Source organism: Melanotaenia boesemani, chromosome 8, assembly GCF_017639745.1.
Source record: "Melanotaenia boesemani isolate fMelBoe1 chromosome 8, fMelBoe1.pri, whole genome shotgun sequence".
NCBI lineage: Eukaryota > Metazoa > Chordata > Actinopteri > Atheriniformes > Melanotaeniidae > Melanotaenia > Melanotaenia boesemani.
This window is the reverse complement of record NC_055689.1, coordinates 27,772,597-27,792,567: the sequence shown is the minus strand read 5'-3', so window position 1 is coordinate 27,792,567 and position 19,971 is coordinate 27,772,597. Positions and strand designations below refer to the sequence as shown.

General features: G+C 38.8%; 3 protein-coding genes across 3 annotated transcripts; 1 reads left to right on the top strand and 2 right to left on the bottom strand.

The window, feature by feature from the left end:
• Window positions 1–14,958, bottom strand: kcnj9 (potassium inwardly rectifying channel subfamily J member 9). Its single transcript, XM_041992369.1, has 8 exons — window positions 14,137–14,958; window positions 12,933–13,346; window positions 11,771–11,984; window positions 8,743–8,944; window positions 6,634–6,826; window positions 6,168–6,365; window positions 4,085–4,215; window positions 1–1,314 (listed from the first exon to the last, which is right to left on the bottom strand). The coding sequence occupies exons 2-8, from the start codon at window positions 13,228–13,230 to the stop codon at window positions 1,048–1,050; spliced, it is 1,503 nt and encodes a 500-aa protein (XP_041848303.1). The 5' UTR covers window positions 13,231–13,346; window positions 14,137–14,958; the 3' UTR covers window positions 1–1,047.
• A 75-nt stretch (window positions 14,959–15,033) lies between these two features.
• On the top strand, window positions 15,034–18,901 carry eif3f (eukaryotic translation initiation factor 3, subunit F). The gene is made up of 8 exons (XM_041992370.1): window positions 15,034–15,191; window positions 15,574–15,644; window positions 16,282–16,361; window positions 16,450–16,587; window positions 16,675–16,766; window positions 16,907–17,043; window positions 18,182–18,295; window positions 18,515–18,901. The coding sequence occupies exons 1-8, from the start codon at window positions 15,080–15,082 to the stop codon at window positions 18,590–18,592; spliced, it is 822 nt and encodes a 273-aa protein (XP_041848304.1). The 5' UTR covers window positions 15,034–15,079; the 3' UTR covers window positions 18,593–18,901.
• Window positions 18,902–18,941: 40 nt separating this feature from the next.
• Window positions 18,942–19,864, bottom strand: LOC121644451 (MICOS complex subunit MIC26-like). The gene has a single exon (XM_041992371.1). The coding sequence runs from the start codon at window positions 19,824–19,826 to the stop codon at window positions 19,230–19,232; it is 597 nt and encodes a 198-aa protein (XP_041848305.1). The 5' UTR covers window positions 19,827–19,864; the 3' UTR covers window positions 18,942–19,229.
• Between the last annotated feature and the right edge of the window lie 107 nt (window positions 19,865–19,971).

The window sequence follows — 19,971 nt, the reverse complement described above, 5'->3', positions numbered from 1 at the left end:
TTTGGAATATACGTAGTTTATTCATTGTAATTAGTGTGTAATTTTGAATATTAAAAACATCACATAAAAATGGACACATATATACACAGCAGCAGAAGCAGGAGTTTGGGCTGAACTGAGCAGGACACTGTTGTGCTTTTTAGGTTAGAACAAGGCTGAGGACAAACGATAGATTACCCTTGTGCTACAGCCGCCATATGTGATATGAAGCCACAAAAACATTTAACCTGTCTCTAGGTTAAAGGTTTCCGATACTCTAGTCACCATAATGTGTTACGTGCAGTAAGACAAGTCAGAACATTTCTCAGTGTTGTCAACAAATATAATACTCCATGCCTCCTGAAAACCAGCAGCAATGCCCATGCCTACTTTTACTATTTTTACCCACCCAATCTTCCTAGCACCAAGTGATAGTTTATAGCCAGATGAGGAGCAGAAAAATATGTGATTGCCTACGAGCTGGTGTAACTTTCTCACCCTCACTTATTTCAAATAAAACTTAACAATCTTTACAGCTAACGTTTGAGATTACATTGTAACTCATTATCATCTAGTAGTGTGCAGGTGAAATTAAAGCATCTACTGTATATGCACTGTATCTATTTTACATGTGAACAATCCATACACTTACCTCCTCGCCATATAGTCATCTTTCTGCCCCCCTCCCCCCCCCCCAAAAAAGATAAATTACCATCTTGTATTTAACATTCTTCCTCATAATGTAAGCCCATCTAAAGCATAGTATTGTCATTTTAAAGTAGATATAGGCAAGGGTGATTGAGCTAACACAACAAATCCAAAAAAATAAAAATAAATAAAATTTAAAAAATAGCACACATACAGTACACTTGTAACAAAGAAAAAAAAACATACACATAGAGACAAAATATTCAGAAACAAACCTTTTCATAAGTCAAAATAGGATATGGCATTTACGGTCAAACTGAGCCTAACGTAACTACTTCTTTGCCTTTAAAGAAAAGGTCTTTAACATTTAGCTGTGATGTGGTGGTGATATACTGAAGGTCTTTGTAAACATTCTCTGTTCTAGGACTCTGATTCTGATTGATCTGTGGCAACGCTGCCGTTCAGCTCGCCCAGTCCTGATTGCTCCTGGATGTCAGTCATTTCCCCAACAGTGAAGGTTGGCTCCCCTCCTTTGCTGTTGGCCGAACTGCTGTCTGGCTGCTTGGTCGGTTGGTTGACCAGGGTGGGCTCTTCATCTAGTCTGCTCGAGATGGACCAGTAGAGGTGAGCATCAAGCCTGGCTGCAGCCAATGAGAGCTCTCGTGCTGAGCAGGAGGGTGTGTCCACCTGGGGAGGTGTAGAAGCATGAAATGTAGTTAAGTCACTGAACCATTCATATATGAAAATGCCATTAAGAAGCTGCATTGTTAGGCTTATTTCAGCAATGCTAAGATTGGACCGCAGTATGTGTTTGCTCCATTTTGGTTATTGCGTGGATCATCATAACCTGTGGTACATTTATGGTCTGCAAAGATGATTCAAACGCAATTCTGCTACCAAACAAATTGGAACACTGTGTAAAAGATCAATAATAGCATATGGAGCATCTATACATTGATTGATTTAAAATAGAACATAGATATAATTTTAAATGTTGAAACACAGGATTTTGTTGTTTTGAATTTCCAGCATGTTTTAAACAAAGTCCAGACAGGAACCATGAGACTATGAAAGATGTGTAATAAAAAAAAAAATATCTGCTAGCAGATTTCACAACTAACTGGATAATTACATAAACTGGGTGAGCAAAAGAGCACCACAAAGAGGCTGAGTCAGAACTAAAGATGGGGAGTGGGTTGCTACTCTTTAAAGACTAGCCAGACAAATGATTTATTAATTCATTTTTAAGTTAATCAATGATTCTTTCAATAATCCCGATGATTTGGGGATTTTGGTAACATATTATTCAAAGATCTGGAAAATTTTGAGAAATCCCTGTATGCTGGGGGCAAAAAAAAAAAAAAAAGAATGGCTGGAATCTTTAGAGCCTCAGCATACTACTAAATATGTTTAGGGACACTACTGAAAACCTTTCATTATTGCATTCATTTATAAGGCTGATGAAGAATGTCTATAAGATGAAGAAACACAGCCTTCTCAAACCTAAATTGTCAAATCAAACATTGTACCAGTATGATGTGGTACATCAGTGCAGATGGCATAGATAAATTGCGCATCTATGTTGTCATAAATAATGTTGCATTACATGAAGAGGTTTTAGAGCAATATGTACCACATATTAATACAACAATACATACTGCCTCCAGGTTGATGTGATCCAAAACTGTTACGTTGTTAAAAATTCTACATCCTGCAAAAATGTGAACAAATTTAATTTTTCAAAATAAAGTAATGCATTTCTCCCATAGCCTACCTCAAACCATTATTTAAAGCGAAGCAACTGAGTAGTAAACATGCCCCTTTTTGCAAATTTTTTAAAAAATGCCGCTGATATCAAATTCAGCAAAAACAAAAACATTTCTCAGTTTCAACATTTCATATTTTGTGAACTATTTTCAAACTGTGGTGTTTAAATTGTTTAGATTTGTAACTATCACCACCACAGCACTGCTTAAAAAGCTTAACAACTATTAAATGGATTATCATCAAATCCTGGTGTCAACCCTTGGATCTTACTTAGGATAAATTTTGATTGTATAAATTATCTTTATTTTTAGAACTGTCATGATGTGTAAAAACATAATTTTTGATAATTTGCTATCAAAAATATTCAAAACTCATCACTGAAGGTTTTAGTATCAGCAGTGTCACCCGGCTGATTCACTTGTACTCAGAATGATTGTATGGAAAATTGACAAATGTCCTGTCCACATGTTTAGGGGATTAACATGTGAAACTTGCTAAATAAGTCCAAAATAAATCAGATCATTAATGTCAAAATTTTAACAACTTAAATTCTCTTTGGGGACTGTTTTGTCTTATGTGTTTTCTTGTCAGGAGTACAGTTTCTTGAGGTTCATTTGAAATTACTGACAGCTGACACATCAAAGGAAAACCCAGAACACCTGGGTAGTCTGGATTTTCACCGAATGGGGAGTTGGTTTGGTCCACATCACCAGTTGTTCCCAAATTTATCAAGGCGTGATGAAGCATTGCTCCTGTTGCCTAGCAACCTTGAAAAAGGCAGTTGACATTCAGGACAGTTCTTCCTTATTTTTTCTTTCTTTTTTTACTAATAATAGAGGGTATTTATGATTATTTAAAGAACTGACACAACTTAACTTTGACCATATGATATCATATTTGTGGTGGAATTAAACAAAGTTCATTTACTCACATAGTGTGAACAAACATTACACACGTGATCAGAACACTACAAATGATCATATTAAAAACTGTGACACATTGCTCTAATTCAAAACACTAAATAACAGCAACACTAAATGTGTTAATAAACACAAAAAACTTTCTCTGGATTCTGCATCAGCAGATTTCAACCCAGCTGAACATCTTTTGGAGATTTTGGATGCATGTAGTAGACGGTGCTTTCCACTGTCATCAAAACATTAAATAAGACAATGTGTCTTTAAATAAAATATTTCATATTCCCCACAGGACCTTTTCACACACTTGTCTTCTTATTTGTCACATGCTTGGGTTTTAAATGCTTTGGTATGTGGCACTAGTACATTCACTGTATTGCATACGTTCTAGGAAAATAAATAAATAAATATAGGGTTAATGCTTTAATCAGAGCTCCTACATTTCCCAGGATGCTTTTCAGTTGCCTCAGTAGAATGTGAGAACTCATCGGTCGGTTACATGTGTAGGTGGAGACAGGAATAGGGATAACAGAGGAGTTGTTTCAGTTATCTTTTCTCAAATACTATTTAAGGTTCTTTTGTTTGCTGGTGGTGAAGAGCTGTAATGTCTGCCTCCTTACTCCCATTTTACAACTAAATTCCTCTTTAAGCTCATGACTATTAACAAAAAAAGAAAAGAAAAGAAAAACAATCTTATAAAGTCATTTTAAACTCTTCTTAAATCATAATAAATTCTCTCCCAAAAAAGACAAGTTTCAAATACTCCAATTTACCTCAAACGTATGATGAAAGGCTCCATAGTCAACGTCAAAGAAGCCCTCTGCCAGCGACATCATCGGGCTGAATCTGTGACCCCACAACACCTCCTCTGCCAGGTAGGAGCTCCTTGCCTGACATGTCATCCCTGCATGCAAAAACAAACTCATCAGGGCTACTTAAAAAATAAAATAACATACAGAGGATTCTCTGTGCTTGAATGTGGCAAACCAAAAGAATCAAAGCACTGGCCTATAACTGATGCACACATTTAATTTACCCAAACAGCTTAATGGGAAAGCTGTCATTGAATAGTCTTTGCAGCAGAGTTATGACTGTCAGCTCCCTCTTTGTAATGCAGCACTCTGAATAAGGAAATCGATATTTGGAGAAGGCAGAGAGGCCACCTGTGCCTCAGAGATACACATCATGAATGGCTGTGATGCACTAAATTCTTGCCAAACAGTGAGGAAAACAGCTGAGCGTATCATCTCTTTAGAAAGAATTTGACATAAATCAGCATTAGGAGGGGATAAAGAATAAGAGGTAAACACCGCTTGCCTAGATCTTTTTGGGTACAGCTAACTGGAATCTTTTTCTTTCCAGACATCTGTTTGGTTTTGGTTCTGAGCAACAGAGACTGAACTAAAGCGATAACATGAATATAAGATAATAAAAAATATTATGTTTGAGAGGTTGTATAAGCAGATATTCTGTTCAGTTGTGTTTGATGTGAAAGATTTCCCACCTCAGCTTTACAATTTATCTTATTAAAAAAAAAAAAACATAAATTTTCCGTGCTTCATTTCATTCATTTCAGTGTCTGAAGTGATTCATTTCAACAGGTTTAAGTTGAGTGAGATCACTCCACACCCTAAAACACGCACAATCTTAGTTTAAGAAAGTGCCTTTTTAATTAAGTGTTTTAATCCCAAGTCAAATCAGAAGGGGCACAAATAACACAAAATATTTGCTTTGTGGCTTTCAAGTGATGATCTATTCCAGTGGTTCCCAGTCTATTTTCCTTGAGGACTGCCTTCATACAAATACTGAAAAACCGTGGGACCCCGTCATGAAATCATGCTTGGTTTTGTGCTTTCAAAAGTGAGATTCGCACCATAAACACTATATTCTGAGTCCCTCAATAAGGCCAAAGTAATAAAAAAAAAAAAATAGTTAAATTAACAACATATAGCCTTACTTTTGTTTTATGTATCTTATAACAGGAACAGTGTGTAGACATTAATTACAATAGCTCTGAATGTTCAAAGACCCCCTGTGCTCTTTGGAGGACCCCCTTGTGGGGTCCTGGACCCCAGGTTGGGAACCACTGATCTCTCCAGAATAAGTGAGCGCCAAAGGTTTCTGTGCTTTGCTCAAGGGTAGATAAGTTTCTTCTTTTATTACCTCTTGTAAAACAACTAATTGGTATTTTACTGTATGTGGACTATAAATCCCCCATAACGACAACTACATCAAAAGAAAATGGAAAGCTTTCAAACTGAGAATGGGCGACATCCTGGAAGACGGATTTCATTTCCTAATGGACCATTTTAAAGAGTTTGCTCTCTGTATGACAGTGATGATATTAGTGTGATATCAGACCTGAGGATGCATCAGCAAGATTAATCTGCTAATGCAGATTTCAACTTGTAGTGAAACATGCATTTACATTATGGAAGACACTGGAGCTTGACATTAAGTTTAACTGCAATGTATTATTTCCATATACTACATATAATACTGTTATTTTGTACAATAAATTATATAAAACCCTTCAGAAGGAAAATTGCTATTGCCAGTTGTATTATTTATTTTGCCTTTTACTGTATAAATCTTTAAATGCATATTTATTTTATTGCTTTTTTCCAGTTAATAATGTAGTAGTGTATTTTTTCATTGCATGGGCATTTTAAACAGCTGCCACATTATCTTTTCATATGCATCAAAGGAAATGCACTCTAAGCCTAATTTCTGTTGCATTTTGTAATACTATCATCACTATCATTCATATGCATACGAATTCCACAACTGATGTTCTTGGTATTGTTTTTATATTTGCTTTCTTATCCCTCAGCAACTGTTTGACCCATGTCTTACCGGTTGCCTCCACCATTCCTTCCAGAATGACAACAATCTCAAAGTCTTCCTTCTCCAGCTGGGTCTGTGACATGTCCCAGAAGGGTGAGTGTACATCAATCTCATGGGAGATCACCAATGGAGAGACCAGGAAGAGGCGGTCATCTCCTGTCTCAAAGCCCACACTGATGTCTGTCTGGTCCAGAGGGATGAACTCACCTGGAGGAGACAAGAAAACTGGAGGTGAGGAGACAAACAAGGGTCTAATGCTAAGCTAGCCCCAGAACCCTGACCACCCAAAGCATAAAATCAGCTTTACAAAATATAAATAATTGATTTTGTTTGTACTTAAAAAGGGGGATGCTAAAGAAAGAAGAAGAAGAAGAAAAGTCGTTCATTTTTATTTGTTTTTTTAGTCACTGCTGTCATATTCATGTTGACTAAAACTGATTGAAAAGGCAATCAGCTCTATCAGTGATGGTCTCACCCTCCTGAGTCTGCTTGGACTTGATGAGCTTGGCCCTCATGTTTGCCCCGACAATGTGAGAACTCCGAAGGTCGCCCACCCTGAACATGAGGCAGAGCTTGTCATCTCTCAGAGAGATGACGGCATGTTTGGAGAACACCAGTGTCTCTGCTCGTTTGTTGGGCTGTGAGATCTTCACAAACATGCAGCCGACCTGGAGGGAAATGAGGGCAGAGGAAACACACACAGGCTGTGCTCAAAGGGAGTTGGAGCAGGGGATATTTCAATCGCCTGCAAAAGCAAAGGATTATGTAACCATTTACAAGACTTGTAACTCAGTATTCATAATTAACACATCAGCTCTGCAGCTGAATGATGCTGATGTAGACCAGACAGCTGGAAGTTGCTCAGTGTAGCAGCTGAATACAAACTAATCTGGTTCATTTCTTAATAGAGATATTTACAGCTTTCCGTGTTTAAAGTCCTAGTGACACATGAATTAACCTCAAGACTGAAGCTCTTTTAATGTGAACAGTAAAACATCCCACATGTCCATCAGTTGTAAAAATATGGCATGTTTCCAGCTCGTAAACATGCATAAATTTGATTCTGCCTGAGTGTTGGCATAAACTCATCTACGTCAAATGAGTATTTACATTCTGCAAAATGCTGAGCTTCATCAGCACTTTGAAGTAAATCTTCTCTTTCAGGGAGAATGCCATGCACAGATTTTGTGTTATTTCATCTTGCCAATATTCAGACATTCATCCTCCTTTATAACCTTAAGGTTTCTGAAAAGCAAAACATTTTGATGAGTCAACCTGCACTTGAAGGCACATATCCAATTATAATCAGTTGAAAGCAATCACGACTTAATGTGTATCACTACCTAAATATATTTGAGATAGATTATGTTGGTGTGATGTGATCTGTGGAGCCTGCAGAAATGGATGTTTGACATATGGATAAAGAGACTAAATATCCTTCTTTTTATTTGTGATCTATTATTCTATCAATGTATCGTTACATAACAAGGAAGTACAGAATTATACATACTGAGAGACAGTAAACAGTATTAATAGATCTAAGCCAATGCAAAGTCGTGGCTGTTGTAAGAATATTAGATCTGCCTGCAGTAACTGAATTTGATTCCAGATAGTCACCAAAATGATTTACAACTCTTCACAAACAAAGTTTGAAGGTAATCCGTTTAAAATTTTGCAAGTTACATCTGATTTGGGAGACCAGAAGCATTGTGACAGTGTGCATGAGCAGCCTAAAGAGAATCTAGGTTTTCTACATCTATGCAGAGTAATGAATGGAGGGAGGGTTGTTTCACTGTGGAGGATGCACGACTCACATCAGGTCTGTGACAGGAAGGCTCAGATTATCTCTATGCACTTGTTCCATTCAGTCGACAGGGGGAGATGCGAAGCTCATTTGCATATTCTCACATCTAAAAATAGGCTATCATCAGAGGCAAAACTGTAGAATGACATCTGACTGATTTAAGGCATATAGTGGTTATTTTTATTTTAAAAACTCTAAATGTGTTATTTGAACTAGTTTTAATTAATGCACTGAAAAAGAAAGATTTTTAAAAGTAAGGATGTTTGTGTTCTCATTTTCCAAGTGAGGGAAAAAACACTGACATGAATTACAGCAATTACCAATCATTTTTAGATAGGATCCACAGGGTAAGAATTTTCCCTGATACTGGTCAAGATCTGCATGTACAGCAAGTATAAATATTAGATAAATAATCATGACAGTCAGTAGTAATTATTCATTGTAAATATGGCAAAGAAATGACTGATTCTGTCATGAGATGAAATTAAACAAATGTTCCATTAATCAGAATACAACACTAATATTTTTAATTAACTTAAATATGAAAACAAATCAGCACAGCAGACTTTGTGTGAAATTTGCAGTCTGAAAATTGACTTCGTTTCTCTTTTATGACCCAATACAATGATTTTTTTTCTTCAAATTGTGCATTATAATAGAATTTAATGTCTAATGATCAAATTAATCATTTCAGTGTTTTAAAAGTTCATGATTAGAACCATCATTGCGAGAAAATTTTTAAATAAGATCCTCCAGCTGTCCACCAGCATCCCTGCTCACCATGAAGGCATTGACCATTGATCCCAGTATAGCTTGCAGCAGCAGCAGCATGGTACCCACAGGACACTGGTCAGTAATGACACGGTGGCCGTAGCCGATCGTGGTCTCTGTCTCGATGGAGAAGAGGAAGGCTGAAATGAAACCGTTGACGTTGTTTACGCACGGCGTCCATGTCTGATCCTCCAGATGGTCCAGATCACCCCTTGGGAAGAAAGAGGAGGAGAACGTGTGAGAAATAGTACAGTGGGTGGGGGTGAGACATTGGGTGTCAAAATGAGAATTTTATTTTGAGACAGCTTGTGCAGGAATAGACTGTATATGTGAAGACTCATCTCTTCATTTAAATATCTCTACCTGTCAGCTAATTCCTGTAATGAATAGAAAAAAAAATCCAGTCAGATTTAACCGTGCTGATTAACATGACATGTTTTATTCCATTTTTCCTCCACACTGCAAAAATCTGCCTTTTTCATTCCCATCTTTTCAGTATATCATATAGATATTTTAGTTTTAGTCTCCTTTCAAACACACTATGAAAGATAATATCCATCATATAACAGTCACTAACTACAGAGGGAGAACCAATTAAGGAAAGTGGTGTTAAATAGTTCATGTAATCTATTACTTTTATTGCCCTGCGCTGGTGGCTGAAGTAAAGTAACACCAAAAGCTCACCAGCACATTTAAAGATGTTGGCAACTAATCTAAAAAGGTCAAGATTTTGCAAGTAGATTTCATTAGCTAATGAGATCCAACAGATACATCTAGTGAAAAGAAAATCATGATGAAATACACTATTAATACTGCCTGGTCATCTATTGTTTTTTTTTTTTTTTTACTCTGTTAGCACTTCAAGCAGAAATGTCTTATGTGGTTCTGCCTTGTGAGGATTAAGTAATAGTTGGAAGTTTGGAAAAATATGATTGTGCAGTTTCTTGGCAAGAAGTTGATGAAAAGATCAATAACATCATTATATTAGTGTGCTAAGTATGATACCACACCCAGAAAACTGTTCTTTCATCTTTTCTACTCAAAAAGAATTAAAGAAATCTGGCACCTCTTAAGCTAACCAAGTTACACATCATGTGTTAATGTTGTTATGCTTCAGTTTTTGTACAGTAGTTTTTGTTTTTTGCAGCATCTGCAGGCTGAAAAAATCATACAGACAATCTGGTCTCTTTGCTTTGCTTTTAGTTATCTAGAGCAAGACAAATGAAAATGTAAAAATGAACCACACATAAATTCGATATGTGTAATTAGCACACACCTAATGAAAGACCTATATGTGCCACAGTGAGTAATTTAAAGACTGACTAGTTAAAATTAAACTTAGCATAAAAGGCTAGGCCTTTGTGTTTGGTTGATTATTTCTCCCCTTCAATAATACAAATTAGTGTTGTATTGTACTTCACTGGAAAGCCTGATTGGTCATCTTTACAACAGAGTATAACTTGTAAGGTTCAAGCATCTGTAGAATGAGCAACAGAGCTAAATGTGTGGGTAATCCCCCCAAATATACCAAAATCTCTTAAATATTTTCCTATTGTTTTGTGTGATAGCTCTAACCACCACTCATCCTTCTGAGTTTGTCTTGCAGGTGCTGTATAGGGTTAATTAGTGGCATAAGCTATACCTGGGCCCTGTGTGCTCTGCTATTTAAGACCTCCACCTGCAAGTAGTCAGTATGTCTTTCAGGTTGTGCTGGGAAAACTGTTGTATTGGCAGGCTCCGCCTGTTTTATGCACTACATACATTTTCGTGCAACTATTCACAATCTACATCACAACCTTGATACTGACCTGTCCTCGTTTTATGTTTTTTGCTAATAAATCAAACTTTTTCTAAGACATCACCGTGTGTTGGCCTCCTTTTTGTTCCAGTTTTTGAGCCGGGCTATAACATTTGAAATTCAAGTGCTGCCACAATGAGATTCTGAAGCTGGTGGTGATCCTATATCTCCAGAATTTGGAACTTAACTCCATCCTCCAGGAAGACAATGCCCTCCCCCACAGAACCAGGATATCTCCAGAATTTGGGAGTGGAGAGGAGGGACTGGGCTGCTGGGAGTCGAGACCTCAAACCAAATGAACACTTGTGGGATCAGCTTGTCACTGTTGTATGTATATGTTGTAGAGTAACCAACACCACCTCTGGTTGACCCTCAACAACTCCTGGTTGAGGAATGGGATGTCATCCTACAGCAAAATGTGACCAGGCTGGTGACCAGCATGCAGGATCAAGATGTAGTGGCTGCATGTGGATCTTCTATACTCTACTCAAGTCCCAGATGGTGTAAAATGACAAAAGTGTAAAAATTTCCAACATGTGTTGTTTTTTCCTTATTACTGTGGGAGAGAGCTGTCATCCAATCCGCCATAAACCAGAGTGAATACCAGTAGGAGAATATGTAGAGGATTTAGAGAGATTACACACAGGTTTAGCTGTACTGCTCGTTTGACAGAAGCTTGATCCTTTTGAGGTGCACCTTGCTGTAAAGGTAACTAATCAGGCTTTTTCTTCCTGAGAACCCTTTTTAGCCCCTCTATGCTGTAAAAACAAAGGACTCTGAGGAAATGACAGCATAAAAGACCTTGGTTCTTGGAACAGATTATTGATTGAACCCACTTCACCCACACAGTATCTCATTTTCTCCATCAAATGCAGAGCAGTGAATAAGCACAGAGTGGACCCAGGTAAATGAGAAACAAGTGCAATAATTAGCAGAAGTGAAAACTGGCTCAAGCTGAAAACTAACTGCAGCAGAATAAATGAAAACTTCCTAAAAAGAAAAAAAAATCTTTATTTCTACAAAGTGTTAACAAGAAGAAGATTCCAAAATTCTGAAAGAGACAGAAATGTAGAGCTACATCAAAGTAGTTTCATGTCATAAAGGGATTATCATTAAATCCAAGCACCTATCATTATGATTTAGGAGTTAAGTGTTCAGCCAGAATGAAAATCTCCAGATTTCTTTATGGTTCAGGGCTTAATGTACTGCAATCACATCATTTATACTCATGAGTCTTACCTGCAGTAGGCTATGAGGTACCAGATGGCCCCAAAGAAGAGCCATGTGACAGCGTAGGCCATGACAAAGACGAAGAGCGAGCAGCGCCAGTTCAGATCCACCAGCGTGGTGAAGATGTCAGTCAAGTAGCGATAAGTCTCCCTCATGTTACCGTGCTGAACATTGCAACGACCATTCTTCTCCACATAACGCTGTCTCTTACGCCGAGCTCGGGCTGGTGGAAGAAACAGGTAGCGGAGGAGAATGAATGAGACAAGTTTGACAGTTAAGTAGAAATATTCAGGCTAACTAGTGGCGTCTTAAAAATAGTGCAGTCTCCCTTTGGTGACTTTTTGTTTTAACGTTCAACACAATCTTCTTGCATGTTTCAGCTTCATAACCCCAGATCTAAGAAACCCTTTCAAAAGCACTTAGGGAATACATGCAAAGGCTGCCATTGTGAAAAGAATTTGAGAAAAGATTTGTCGTTTGAAGCTACAGCTCTGAGTGCACTCAGAAGATGGGATAGTCAGATGAATGGAGGATAGACCAAAGGAGTTGCCAAGGCTGCTTAGAGAGCAAAGAAGGGAAAATAAAAGTGGAAACAGACAGATGGGACTACATCTCCCGGCTGGCCTGGGAACGCCTAGGGATCCCTCCAGATGAGCTGGAAGAAGTAGACGGGGAGAAGGAAGTCTGGGCTTCTCTGCTTAGGAAGCTGCCCCTGTAACCCAACCCTGGATAAAAGGCAAAAAGATGGATTGATGGATGGATGGATTAGATAGATGAGAAAAACAGATTTAGATGTAGTGTCACAGCACAACATCAAACATGCTTAAAATAAAAGCTACAAAGATGGGCTTAAGTTACTGTGGCACCGTGCATCCAGACGTGGCACCATTTTCTTACTTGAATTTGAGGGTGTTGAATGTGAAACATGGCACTTTTCTATTAAAAAATGGTTTCATATGCTGATATTTTGTGGCCTATAATGAAAAAATAAAAAGATGGGCAAGATTGTTAGAATCACTGAGGTAAGCAGAACTGCAGCATAGAGGAGACTTGCTACAGAGATAGATATGAGAAAGAGGTGCTGTCAGTTTACAGAATGTGGATTGGAAAGAGAAAATGTTCATCTCCAGAGAAAAAGAGTGATAGAGGACAGGAAGCCACAGTCACTCACCCCACCCGAACCGCCCCCTCTCCTTCTCCGTCCCCTGGGTCTTCTTTCTGGGCTGATTGGCTTTGGCCTCCCGCTCGGCCAGCTTTGCCTGAAACGACCTGTTAACCTTCGCCGAGGTGGGAGGGGAAGGTACCGTCTCTGTGGTGACGACATGGCCCAGCTCCTCCGATAGGTTGAAGACTCCGGTGGAGGCAGTGGTCTCTGTGGCCACCTCCACTTCTTCCCCTTCCCCCTTCTCCTCCACAGGGAGTGCAAGGGAGTCAGGACGGGAGGGGAAGACAGAGTTTTCCAGCGCCATGGCCGATGTGTGTGTTTGTGTATGTGTGAAGTGTATTAAAGTGTTATTGATATCCTCCTTATGGTAGACTGCATCCAGTGACTATTGATTTAACCATTTGTTTGCTCTCCTGAAACCTGAAATAAAGGCGGAGAACACAACGGTCAAACTAAATCATAGAACTGATTTGCTGTTCTCACTGAATAATGGTTTTCTGAAAAGAATACTTGTACAAAATTATGTTGTATTACTTTTTTCTTTTTAAAGATTCTTGTAAATATTTATGCATATTTTTATACTGTAACAAGGTGTGTCCGTTTGCCATAAAACTGGACTTCTCAAAAACAAAATAAACAAGGAAACTCTAATGTTAGACACAAGGATTAAAGAAAACACACTATTTCTTTGAAAGACAACCTTATCCGGAAGAGCAGCTGGACAGAAATGCACATTAGAGCCACTTTCAGTAAGCAAGCTTCATAAAACACCTTGGGGTGTATGTGTGTGTGTGCTTGTGTGGTCCTTCCATGTGAGTGTGTGTGTTGTGTAAGTGCACTTGCAGCTATTTTTGATATGAATTTACACCATACACCTTCTGAGATTTCTTACATAAGTCCCATAGAGGACACAGTTAAATATGCACAGTGAGGCATGGCGTGTATGAAATATTTGCACAGTAAAATGGAGTCCGGGGTCCTCTAGAGCTCTGGATTTTGCGCGTCCATTTGGGCAGCTGGCGGATGGACGCAAGAGGAGACTGACAGTGGCAATCAAGATGACGCACTACGCCTGGTGGATGAGCAGAGATAGCTTCTGTAAAGGGGTACTTGTTAGACAGCCAGCGGGCTACAGCAACTACATATTCAAGCTTGATTATTTATAAAAAGACAACGGAGAATGGAGAAAAAAGAAGAAGAAGAAACGTACCTGCTCAGTGTAGCAACTTGTAGCTAGATAAGCCCTGGATCGTGCTGATGTTTAATCATAAGAAAGACGAATATCTGTTCCAATTGGAGCCGGTAATGCCGACCTTGGTTCGATGACACCCATTTCTGGTGTTTACCAGCGACGCAGCATCAGTCCACTCCTGTTCGCTTTGTCAGGAAAAAAAGCACGTCGAGCCGATTACTCAATGACCGCAGAAAATAAAAATAAATATCTCACAATCCATCCACTTAGTCATCAACTTTTAAGAAAAAGGCTAAACCGGTTCAAGTAGGGCGATTACGCAGGGCGCCGGGAAAACATGTGTCGGGCAATGGACGTGCGAAATGGTGGCAACAGGATAACCCGGCAGCGCGAAAAGCTCCATCATCTGTACGCCTGATGGAGTCGGTCAGGTGTGGAGCCTCTGAGCGCTCGAGGATGCTGTCATCAGCCAGCCCCTGTCAGATCTGCTCTCCTCAGACGCCTCGCATTAAAAAAAAAAAAAAAAAAAAAAAAATGGAGACGCCGTCTACTGACTGCTGGACCCTCAGCATCTCCAGAGTTCACAGAGAAGGAAATACTAGGGCCTTTTGTGATTCAGTTTATTAAGTAATAATATGAAAACCTAATGTTAAATGATTGGTCAAAATTAACACCAACAAGAAATCTTAATTTTATTTTCTTTATTGTAGCTGTATCCTATGTGATCTTAAGTGTGTACGTTTTTCTTTCTTATTAATTTTTAACTGTTTTCCACGCGTAAAACAGAAACAAAGAAATGCATTGCTGAACGTAACTACACACGTACCTATTGTTTCATTAATGATATCAGTGACTAGATCATAATAAGCATTAAATATATTAGCTGCTATCCAACCGCCAGCCTCTAGGTGGCGATACATATGTTTACCGAAGCCGGTGAGCAAGCAGTCCTTTTTCCAAGATGTCGGTATTCGGGCCAGTGGTGAAAATCCATCCAGTGGTTCTCGCTTCTATTTCCGACTCGTACGAGCGAAGAAATGAGGGAGCTAGTCGAGTGATTGGAACCCTTTTGGGTGAGCGGTTAGCTGAAGCATTTGTCTACCGCCGGGTGAATGTAAATTATAATAACGGTAGTGGTTAGCATGAAGCTAACTTTAGCTTACGTAGCAACGCATGCTGGTTCAGTTTGGTCCAGTGGCTAACCTGCGTCCTTCTAGCATTAGCTACCCAAACTGCTAACAGCGTCAACTCTTAACAGCTGTTTTTATGTTTAAATGTCAGTTTCATCCGAAACACTTGAGTATTTTTATTATTATTTTCTTATCTTATAATAAGCCTATGTGGATTCAATCGGAGAATAACAATTCGGAAATTAACGTTATCAACGTTGTCTGTGTAAGCTAATGCTTAAACGGCTAGCTAAACAGTGTTATTATAAACTCATTTTTTCCTCAGGTACAATCGACAAGCACTCTATTGAGGTGACGAACTGCTTCTCTGTTCCTCACAATGAGTCTGAAGATGAGGTTTGTTGTTAATCACATTTACTTCTACTGATTAAAATTTAGTTTGTGTGTTTAAATTCCTATAGATAGATGGATAGAAGTAAGAAAAGGAAATGGAAAAGGCAGCAAACCCCCCTCCACCCCATGACGTTTTATTATTTTAATTCTCGCATAGTTTTTTTATTTTTTTATTTTTTTTAACGTCTTACCACTTTTTCTAAATGTTAAAATCATTTAAAAATGTTAAACTCTTAAAGATACTGGAGCCAATGAGCATCTTGATCTGAACTCAAGCAACCTGCCTTTTTAAGACCAAGGTTGTTCTGTTTGATCCGGACTGAATAATTGGGGTTTTACAAGTGTATTTATTTATTATTTTTTTATTCCAATCAATTAATTCAAAGAAAATGAACAAAACATAAGGATAAAATTTTTAGCTGTATAGCAATATAATTATCTTTGTGGCCAGTTATATAAAACATTCATGGACTGACAGCAACAAAATCAGAGAAAATAAATAAAATATAAACAAACAATAATTAAGCCAGTGATGTTCAGAGAGGATGCTCTAAGTATTTCACTTATTAGCTCTGTATTCTTCCCAAGAAGGGATGAGTTGTAAAGATGACTGTATAATATATTTCACTTTGGACAACAGGTGGCTGTGGACATGGAGTTCGCCAAGAACATGTATGAACTTCATAAGAGAGTGTCGCCCACAGAAGTCATCATTGGGTGGTGCGTCAGTCTTTCATATACATAATTTAAAAGATTGTTTAGAAGGGATGAGACAAAGTTTTAAGCTGAGTAACACCTTTCCCAACAGGTACGCTACTGGCTTTGATATCACTGAACACTCTGTGCTCATTCATGAATACTACAGTCGTGAAGCTACCAACCCCATCCACCTAACTGTGGACACAGCACTGCAGAGTGGCAAAATGAACATCCGCGCCTATGTCAGGTTGGCTGATCCTTCCTTTAGTGATCTTTGAGTGATCATCTGCAGACTGAGTGCCCTTCTGAATGTGTTTCTGTGTCTCTTACACAGTGCACAGATGGGTGTGCCAGGAAAGACTGTTGGTGTTATGTTCACCCCACTGACTGTCAAGTATGTCTACTATGACACTGAGAGGATTGGAGGTAAGAGTGCAGAGAATAAATGAAAATCTTTGAAAACAAGTGCTTTGTAACCACTGTCTCTCTTGAAGTTGTAAGATGGAATAAAAATGTAGTGTCTCAAAGAACAGACAGGTGTTCATTACTTTATTTCTGTGTTTTAGTGGACCTTCTACAGAGAACACGTTTGGCTCCCAGTCGCACCAAGGGTTTGACCTCTGACCTCTCCCAGGTCGGTGGAGCTGCTTCCAGAGTACAGGACATGCTGACCACTGTGCTTGCATACATTGATGATGTGCTGGTGAGTATTCAAATCAGAAGAAGGGAAACTTTCCATACATACCGTTTGTTCTCAGTTTGTCATATTACAAATAATATAAAAAGTCTTATTAACCTCTCAGCTAAACATAAATGATTTTAAACAATCAAGTTAATGAAAAAGCTTTTTAAATCTTTAAAAAATGTGCAGGTTGTACAATCAGAAACTGGCAGCAGCACATTTGTCAATTGAAGCACTAAGTTTGTAAAACTGCCAGGTGGAAAAATTAGGTCAATGTTGGTGATGTTACCAGCTCTCCATCCCAAAATCAATCCTCTTGAACATCCACCAACTGTAGTTACGCCCTTTATGTTGGGTATCCGAGTAGCTGCCAAGCTGTCTAACATCAGCTTAGTGAAGCAACAAACAGCAAGGCTAAATAAAACCTATAGTTTTACAGTGCTAGCAAAACATGGACAAATTTCTGAAAGTAACAATGGGCAAACAATGATGAATCAAGAACAGAGATTTCAACTACCAAAAAAAAGAAAAACAAGAGAAGAAACTATGACAAGGCATATTTTGCATCCCTAGGCATGACCAGGTAATGTTAATGGTCAGTGTTGGGTAATGAAGACAGACCAGTGTGTTTTATGTCTCAAAATGAGCATCTGACAGTATGAAACCAAACAAGTAATAACGCTACTTGGGAACTTGTCATCCTGAACACAAAGAAAAGACTGTTGATTACTTTAGAAATAAACTACTCACATGTCATATACAGTATAGCAGAGTTGTTTTACTAAAGCAGCATCTGTCGTATTGAAAGCTCATCTCACCTGAAGTAGGTTGCAGTTTCCTGGTTTAAAAAAATCTCACACTATAGCAGATGAGTTGATCATTGCTCCTACCTCTGACATGGTTTTCACTGTAGTTAATGAAGAAACAGCCAAAAAACTAAAGACTATTTCGTGGCACATTTTTTAAGCTTTGGGGTGTAGTACTGGGATCAGGGGGGGGTTGACATTATTGTTAATGAAAAGGGGGCCCTGCAAAAAATGTTTGGGAACCACTGCCTTAACCTAATTTTCTACTTGATTGTCTCTTTAAAGAACATTTGAAGTGATAAAACCAGACACTGATGGTAGATACAGACATAATTCTTTTTAATCTGTCTCAGTCTGGAAAAGTGACAGCAGACAACAGCGTGGGTCGTTTTCTCATGGACCTGGTCAACAAGGTGCCAACCATCTCAGCTGAGGACTTTGAGAACATGCTCAACTCCAACATCAATGTAAGAGATTCTCAAAAGTTTTAACTTATACTTGCCTTACGGTCACTTTCACAGCCTTTCACCACATGATGTAATATTATTTATAATTTTGGGAAAATGGGAACAGTAAGGGATGTGCCTTTGCACTCTTAGTCATGTTGTCATCGTGTAATAGGTTTGTAATAATTTAGATCACATTGAATGACTAATTTTAACATGTAAACTATTTCTTTGCTGCAGGACCTGTTGATGGTGACCTACCTGTCTAATCTGACACAAGCACAGATTGCTCTAAATGAGAAGCTGGTGCTACTCTGAGAAGAACTCATTAAAGTGATATTTAATTTTTCTACTTTTTTTTTTTTCTTTTGACTGAGATGAATAAATATGTCAAACAGTCATACAACTGTTCATTTCACTTGGATTTCAGCTGCTATCACTAGTAACATTTTAACAAAGCAATTAGGTTCTTCATATAGCATTTTAACATTACTGCAAAGATAATGTTAATGGAGTCTTGCTTTTTATAATTAGTTATCTTCCCACTTATTTAAAAGCATACAATTACCTGCAGTACACATGTAAAACCCACAGAAAAATAAACTTTTGTTTCTCATTTTTTCCATATCTAGATTTTTTCTCTCATGTGTGACACATTTGACAATGCAAAAGACAGAATTGATTTTAAAAGCTCGTTTATTTAATACAAGTTAGATTTTCGAAAGATAAATATACATTCAATTCAGAAGCAAAAGTGAATGATTCAAGTTGCATATTCTTTGTGACGGCCATGCCCAGCCTGAGATAGATGAAAAGCTTTAGTGCAAAGAGTGGGCATCAAACTCACGCTTAATAAAGTCTATCCAGGTAGCACGTGTCATAAACTACAATATTAAGAAATTAGCTGCTGTATGATTTCTTATTGCTGAATTACTGTAGAGTCACACGGGGACGATCACGGTTTAGTTCCTGAGTCGGAGCTCTTAACATCTTTGCCTTGACGGTTTAGGATCTTCTCCACCGCAGCGTAGCTCCGTACCGCGCAGTCATACACGGAGTCTCCGGTTGATTTTGTGACGGCCACAGCCTGCTCCGGGTAGTAGAGGGAAGTGCTCACGGTCATTAGACCCGCCGGGTAGATGAGCTTCTTAATCCTCGAGCCTCTGGCAAGAAACAATCCCAAGACTCCGGTGAAGCCTATGACTCCTGCCCGCGCGTAGAAGTCGTTTGGAGGGTTCTGCAAGTAGCTGTAGGTGTCATTCCCGAACTGGACAACCTTCTGAACTTGGGGTTTAATTTTAGCATAGGTGCCCTGACACCAAGCTGCGTATGGCTCCACTAACTTCCTCATGGTGGCGACACTCTCCTCTAGCCGACCTGCTTCAGGCTCCGCGAAGCGAAACTTCTGCTGAGGAGCAGTGTACAGAGAAAGGTCATCCCGGTTTAACGGAGCCGTGGCCCCTTTCTCTGTGTTTCCGGCGGTTCCAGCCGCCAAAACGGTGAAGGGCAGCAAACGCAAGGCTCCCGGCATGGCACTGTCTATCACCTTCATTATGATCCCGGACGGCCATACGTTTTCTACGGTGTCTGTTGAGGGACATGACTTATGACGCCGCCTCTTTGCTATTCAATAAAAAACATAAGAGCCGTTTAACCTGACAGTTGCGCGTGTTTTCTCTAATATGTTACCCCCAATG